Source organism: Gossypium hirsutum, chromosome D03, assembly GCF_007990345.1.
Source record: "Gossypium hirsutum isolate 1008001.06 chromosome D03, Gossypium_hirsutum_v2.1, whole genome shotgun sequence".
Lineage (NCBI taxonomy): Eukaryota > Viridiplantae > Streptophyta > Magnoliopsida > Malvales > Malvaceae > Gossypium > Gossypium hirsutum.
Genome location: NC_053439.1, coordinates 53,475,264 through 53,482,801, shown reverse-complemented (window position 1 = coordinate 53,482,801; position 7,538 = coordinate 53,475,264). Strand labels below are relative to the sequence as shown.

At 31.5% G+C, this 7,538-nt stretch overlaps 1 protein-coding gene across 1 annotated transcript; it reads right to left on the bottom strand.

Moving 5' to 3' along the window:
* Nucleotides 1-230: 230 nt before the first annotated feature.
* Nucleotides 231-6,177, bottom strand: LOC107932357 (disease resistance protein RPS4). The gene is made up of 6 exons (XM_016864329.2): nt 5,659-6,177; nt 2,845-3,195; nt 1,883-2,761; nt 1,344-1,791; nt 693-823; nt 231-613 (listed from the first exon to the last, which is right to left on the bottom strand). Exons 1-6 carry the CDS (start codon nt 5,713-5,715, stop codon nt 506-508), a joined length of 1,974 nt encoding a protein of 657 aa, XP_016719818.2. The 5' UTR covers nt 5,716-6,177; the 3' UTR covers nt 231-505.
* Between the last annotated feature and the right edge of the window lie 1,361 nt (nt 6,178-7,538).

Sequence of the window (7,538 nt, the reverse complement as noted above, 5' to 3'; positions counted from 1 at the left end):
TCGATACCAATTGTTGGTGCAAGAGGCAGCAACAGGCTGTTTTGTATCTTGCTCGAATAGCAAGCCTCGAGGCTTGGTGAAGAAACAAACTCGGAAGCAGAAACAGAAAATGAAACTAGCTAGTGAAAAAAACAGAAAAGAGAGAAGAAGATTGAATGAAAATGAGCTGATTTCTTTCAATAATACATCAACAAGGCATTAAGCCATTACATATATTAGTCAACAAGTAAAACAAACAAGTAATCACCTAATAACATACCTAACACCACTAAATTGCCTAGTAACTTGGTAAACTTGATTGAAAAACAAAAACTTCTACCTAAACTTGTCATTCAGCACCTAATTACATCAAAATACAGTTACCAACTTAGTTCAAAACAAACTAAAACACAAAATGTTCATTTGAGTAACCAAAAGAAACAATGCAGTTTCGGTTTGCTGTTAAAGCACGATCCCTACATGGCCACCTTGCATGGTCACCTTGGCTGCTGCATGGGGGTTGACTTCAACATATTGAAACCTCAGTCTTGCCAGCTTGATGGCCATGGTAGTGGCCAATGTAATCAAATGGAAATGGATCAAATGTTGTAATTATGCCGTAATCGTATAATACCTGTAGCATTGGGTTATAGAATAAGATTTTAAAAAATATTATATAAATATTTTTTAAAAGTTGAAACTTGTAAAGGAACCTGTGGGGAAGCAACCACTTTTGATTCTTCTATAAAATTGCAAAGTTGCACTTTAACATTTCCATAAGATTCCAAACTGGGTAAGTCTTTAGTCAGGTCCATCATCATATTTCTTGTGGTAACTTCATTTCCTAAAATATGTACAATAATGTGTTATTTATCAATTCTAGTATGCCTATTAGAATATTAAAATAGTAGTCTTAACTTGAATACACTGATGGTTAAATCTTTTGTCAGACACCTATTTAACACAGATTCAAACCGTGTGACCCCATTCCTTCCTCTTAATATTATATGAAAAAAAATCAAAAACTAATATTATTATCACTAAAATGTTAAAATGTGTTATAAGACTTGTAAATTAATCATTTATCAAACAATTAAATTATTTTAATTAGATCCCAATTGCAACATTTATCATTTCTTAAACATTTGTTATTGACATCTAAAAGGAAACATTAAAAAAATAATAGGATGTATTCACTAATATATAATCTTGTCACTGAAAACACATTAAATATTCATATAATTTATTATTTCCTTTGTCAAAAAAATTATTATTTCAATAAGGATATATCTTTAGTTTAGTAAGTGTTAATAGTTCACGGGTTAATATTCCATAAACATAATCATTTGAAGTCATAGTCATACCTGTAGATACGTGGGAAAAGCCATATTTATATCTAACTTTGTGTTGTGATTCATAAGTAACGTCAAATTTTCTTATGCTGAGATGAACAGGCACTATCATGTAACTCACAAGGTCACCACCTTCAAACTCACAATCCGTTACTGGCCAATGGATCAACCACAACATTGTGTTATCGTTAGTCTCAGGAATTCCGATGAAACTTGAGCGATATCTCTGCATGATCCTTTTGGTCTCATTGAAAATGTGGACACTTGGTAGAAACTCCAATATTTGATCACTAGCTAAAGAGAAAACAATGCATAAGCTGAACCGATGGATCTTTTCATCTGGATGAGATGGTGTTGGCAAAGAAAAAGAGATTCGGTGCTCGTTAGTGCGATGCTTAAACACAATAGGAACTTCACTTCCCACAACAAGAGTGCTTGTTATACCACATTCCTGCAAGACCTGATCCAAAAAAAACATGTTAGATGATTACGAATGTGTTCATTAAGTAATGTAAGAGAAAAAAATAAAGTTAAAATTTAAGTTGGAGAACCTGTGGGGTAGCAAGCATTATGCTGTCTGCTAGGTAGCTATAAAGTTTCAGTCGATTTCTGCTAATGGAATCCAGGTTGAATAATCTTCTAATCTCTTCTTCTTCAAAGTTTTCAATTGGTCCCAACTTGAATAGATCTTCAACTTCAGTCAATTTTTCACATCCAAAAATAACACATCGTGTGGAAGAAAAGAAGCATGGAAGAATTGCCCAATATCCTTTAAATGGAGATATTGTCAAGAACTCAAAAACATTGGGCAAGACTGGAAGCTTTGGAATTATTTGGAGTTCAGTGCAAGAAGTCAATAGAAGTTCATCAAGTTTTGTAATTTTTTTTATGCTTTCGGGAAGGCAATGAATTGGGTTTCTACTTAAATTTAAGGATTTCAATGAAGCTAAGTTATAAAGATCATTGGGCATGACATCATCAGATAATTTGCAACTTTCAAGGCTTAATTTTACCAAAGAGCACGGTAGAGATGCCCAAGAGAAACCCAATTCTTTACTTCTTTTCGGTAAGAGCCAATGTAATCCCAATCTTGTTTGACATATGGAAGTTTCATCTAAATTAAGCACCTTCAATGATTTCATATTATGCAACTCCCTGGGGACATCATCAAGTCTTGAACAACCAGATAAAATAAGCTCTGCAAGTGATATTAATGAACCAATTGTCCTTGGAAGTTTCCTAAGAGTTGTGCAATCTTTAAGGTTCAAGAAAGTAAGCATCTTTAGCTCACCAATGGATTGATCAACTTCTACCAAATTTATGCAATCTTTGAGCATCAACTTCTCAAGGCTAGGGAGTCCTGAAAAGCTTGGGGTTTTAAGAAGGCTATGTGAATGGTTGAGATTAAGGATCTTTAAATTTGGGAGGCACTGCAAAAAAAGAAAACCCTTCATTTATATATTATTGTTACACACATACACACAAAAAGAAGGAAAATTAGTATATATCATACCTCTGTATCCTTCCAAACTTGTTTAAGTTTACTGTTGCGCATGTCGAGAACAACTAGTTCATTGATATCGAAATCCACCGGAAAAGATTGCATACAAAACCCATGCCAACGTAACCATCTTAATCTTTTGGGAAAGTCTTTGAAGTCTCCTTTAAGTTTTACATAATCCAGTTGAAGCAGTTTAAGTCTCTTCATCTTTGCAAATGCTTGAGTTTCCATATCAACATCATTTGCCATGAGAAACTGACTTTTGGAATGCTTTGGAAAGTGTAGAGTTGTATTTGTCCTTTTAGCCTTGTCTTCTAGCAATCCTTTTAGGTCAAGTGTGAGGCACTTAACTGTTTTGGAACCCTGCATCAGAAAACCTTTTTTAAAAAATAAAAAGAAATTTGATAAAAAAAAAGTAGTTTACATGCATACAAGAAAAAAGTTGAGTAAAACAATTTTTTCTCTTATTACATCAAATGCGTTCTTATGCCACATTCTGCTTCGTTTCTCAATATCAGAAGATTCTTGACGAATAATTTCTCGTCCCATATCTCTAATCATTTGGTGCATCATTAGCTTGTTTTTTTCATTAATGATTAAAAGAGATCTGCCTACTAGATTTTCAATTCCAATTGTTGTATAGAAATCACAACTATCTAGAATTGTAGTCGTGTAATCTCTATCCTTCCCAATGAATAAACAAACTATGTCAAGGAATAAATTTTTGTCTTGATCGTCTTCCAAAGAATCATTGCTTATTCTTAGAATCTTTTGAATTTTGCTGTCAGGGATTTCTTCTAATTTCTCCAATGCACTTTTCCAAGAACTCACACTTTTGCTAGATAGTGAAGAGCCGAAAACTTGAAGAGCTAATGGAAGCCCACCACAATGTTTCACTAAACTTCTTGCATATGCCATTGAACTTTCACGCACAGAGTTATGACCAAAAGTATACCAATTAAAAAGTTGTAGCGATTCACTTGAAGCTAACTCTTTTACTTCAAATAGCTTGCTTAAGCCTCCACAAGTACTAGTTGATGCTTCCAAATCAAACATTTGGCTTATAAAATGTGCATTCAATAGGCATCGGTTTCTACTAGTTATGATGATTTTACTTCCCGGATGAAAAGGAATTTGAGTTCCCATTAATTTTCTTATTTTTTTCCAATTCATCAACATCATCAAGAACAAGAAGAACTCTTCTACAACATACAATTTCTTTGATCTTGTTAATTCCATTGTCTATATTGTATAATTTATGTGATTTTCCTTTAAGGATATCTGAAATAAGTAGCCTTTGCAAACGGACTAAACCATTGCAATCTTGACTTGTTTCTCTAACATCAGCAAGGAAACTATAACTTTCAAACCTCGGGATGTTTTGATTGTAAACAACTTTGGCAATGGTTGTCTTCCCAATGCCTCCAATGCCACAAATAGTTGCAATGCCAACTTTATTTGCTCCATCTTGTTCTAACCATTGATTAATTTGTGTCACGAGAGAATCTATTCCAACTAAATAAGGAGGGACATATAAAGAAATAAGATGAAGCTTATTTTGAACTTCTTTAACAATATCTTGAATGAATTGTGATTCATGCTTGCAAATTTAAAAAATACAACTCGATGGTAAAATCTTGGAAAGTGAGTAAAAGTTATTAATGTATTTTCTCTTTTTTTGCATATATTTTGATTGTTTTTATGAGATTATATGTTCAAATAAAAATAAGAAACTAATGCAACATTTTAACATATATGATAGAATTATTACATTCAAAATCAAATCAAATCAAATCAAATAAAGAACATAAAAATTAATGAAATTCATTTGAAACAACCTATACTCAAAATTTCAACTTTCTCTTTGTGAAAGTTTAATAAATTCATGTTATTTACATGAATTTATATATTTATTTTTTATTCATTTTAATATTTTGAATATGTGTAGACCTATTACACGAATAATTTGGATATGATTATTGGAAATATACTACTGCAAAATAGAATTGTTACAGGAGACCAAACTGAATGCAAATAAAATAAGAATCACTCTGTCGTAGAAGAACCATTGCATTAGAGGCAAAATGGCCTTGATCGGTGTAATCTTGCTTAAAACCTAATCTCTTAGACAAAATTTCCCTCTCGTATAATTTTGCAGAACACTAGAATTTAGAGAACATAGAGAAGTTGCTTTTCTCTTGTTGTGTTCTGTGAAAAATGAGGAGAATGACCTCCTATTTATACAGTTTTTTGAAGGGCAAAATGGTAAAATAATCATTTTAGTTTCCAAAAATAGTAGATGATTTCCCTAACTGAAAATATTCTGAAAATATATTTTCTGCAACAGTGAGAGTATTTTCCACAATTGAAAATATTCTTTTGCATTACCAACAATGACATCTTAACCACAAATAGTGTCATTAATTTCAAGAGGCTACTTCTTTTTGTTTTCAACTCGTCAAATCTAAGTTGCTCATGTGATAGGTGCATACATATTTAAAATTTAATTTATGTGTTTTAAAAACATTCCACTGCACATCAGATTCGAGCTAACATTTAATGCTTAAACTGATGACTTGTTTGATAGAAAGCCCTTATTGATACAATACTAATACTTTAACGACCCAATTAAAACATGTTAATTTTTGAGAAATAATTTAAAACCTGAGTTATAATTAACCCTTTAAAATGGATTGAAGTAACCATTTAAATTTCCAAACGCTACCTAACAATATTTTCTATTAATTTTATTTCTACTGTATCAAGTCTTAATGAAAAGGATTGAAGTAACCATATATATGGAACTTCATTATGTGTATAACGTACCTGTCTTGTAGAACCATGCCTCCTATATCCGCAACTTCTTTCAAAGCATTCCTCCATGTTTGTACCATGGACTCGAAGTTTTGTTCGTGTTGGGTAAATGCTTCTGCATAACTTCCCGTCTGGTTCTTGACTTGACTCGAATCCACATCATAGAAAACTGGCAACACAATATGTTTAGAGGATTTCTTGTGCTCCAATATCATTACAAGTTCGTTAAGACACCATGTGGATGCAGCATAATTCTTTGAGAAAACAACGATAGAAATTTTGGAGTGCTGTAGTATTGCTTTTTCAATTTCATCTTTTATGTTATTCCCTCTCTCGATTTCCTCATCATCTCTAAATGTTTGAATTCCCAAGTGCACCAAAGCTGTGTAAAGATGATCCGTGAAACTTCTGCGCGTATCTTCACCTCTAAAACTCAAGAATACATGATAACTACATCGCGAGATTTCTGACACTGCCATTGAAGAAGAAAATGAAGTCGTCCTGAATTTTTATGTAATAACAAGGTTCCAGCATATATATATATATACACATATATGGATGAAAAAGCAGATATTAGTAGCAGTCAAGTGGCAGTTCCCAATCTATGGTGGGTCAATCCTTCCACCGAAGAAATTCATGTCGACCATGTTCCTTTTTTTCAAATCTACCAACTTGGGATACTTATTTTATATTATTAATTTTGCTTGAAAATACAATGTATTAATTAACTTCATCGTTATAGTCAACACAACACGTAATATAAACAACACTATAAACAACACGTAAAGATCATCTTCAACCTAATATCAGCAATTATTATGAAGGTTTTTATATTATAAGTTAGATTTTATTTTTCTTTTTACTTAAAAAAATAAATTAATTAATCATTGTAGATAAGATCAAAGAATAAATTAGTTCTTTTGTTAAAAAAATCCATCTATTATTATTATTAAAAATTGATCTATATAATCTACATTATTATTATTATTCACGTATATTGTACGCTAAAGTAAATTTGAAAATGAGAATTGAGAGGGACACAAGAGAAGGAGAATAATTCCAAAGTATTTGGTGTGAAAAATAGTAGTACTAGAAAACGGTCCATTTGGTGCTCATTATTTGAATAGAGTTTTTTCTTAATGTTGCGACCAAAAATTGGTGGTAAACAGAGGTAGTAATAAGGAAGGTAAAGGTCAAAGTTGTACAACACAAAAAAATATTATCAAATTCAGACATTAAATAATGATTTATCAACCTCAAATTTTCAATTAAATGGGATTACACTAGATTTGTTGATTGGCTGGGTATTCACTAATAAAATTTTAGGTTCGGTTGATATGTTTGAGTTTAGTCTGACCCGAAAAATGGGTTTAAATTTTTACCTAAGTTCGACCTAGATAAAAATGCTACAATTTAGGTCCGGTCTAGATCGGCCCTTTTTATTTTTAAAAATTTTCTTATATAAAACTTTAGAAATATAATACACCAAATACACTAAAAAACATTAAAATAAATGTTTCCTAACAAATTGAAAATGATTTTTTTAAATCTTTATACTTAAATAGCATTAAGATAAGTGTAACTTAACAAGCAAATGTCTCTAAAATAATAACAAAATTAAATATAAAACAAGAGTTACACAATATCTAAACAATAACAAAAAAATAATAATAACATAATAGTGAAATGATAGTAAAATAGTGATAAAACAACAAGAAAATAGCAATTTTTTCTTTGTCTTTTTGCTAATTTGAGTCAAGTTGGGTTCGGTCCAAAAAAACATTACCTAATGCCCAACCTGTTATTAAAATGGGCCTTTTTTTTTTGCCTCAGCTCATTTTTCAGGCTTAAATTTTTTCCAAATCCTCCCACTTTTTGGGTGGATCGAATGC

Bases quoted from the DNA above. Each gene is read 5' to 3' on its own strand.
- LOC107932357 (XM_016864329.2), bottom strand. From the start codon at position 5,715: ATGGAGGAATGCTTTGAAAGAAGTTGCGGATATAGGAGGCATGGTTCT. The intron at 1,792-1,882 runs GTTCTCCAACTT...TTTTTGGATCAG, and splicing joins TAATGCTTGCTACCCCACAG to GTCTTGCAGGAATGTGGTAT. The intron at 824-1,343 runs GTATGACTATGA...TACATATTTTAG, and splicing joins CTTTTCCCACGTATCTACAG to GAAATGAAGTTACCACAAGA.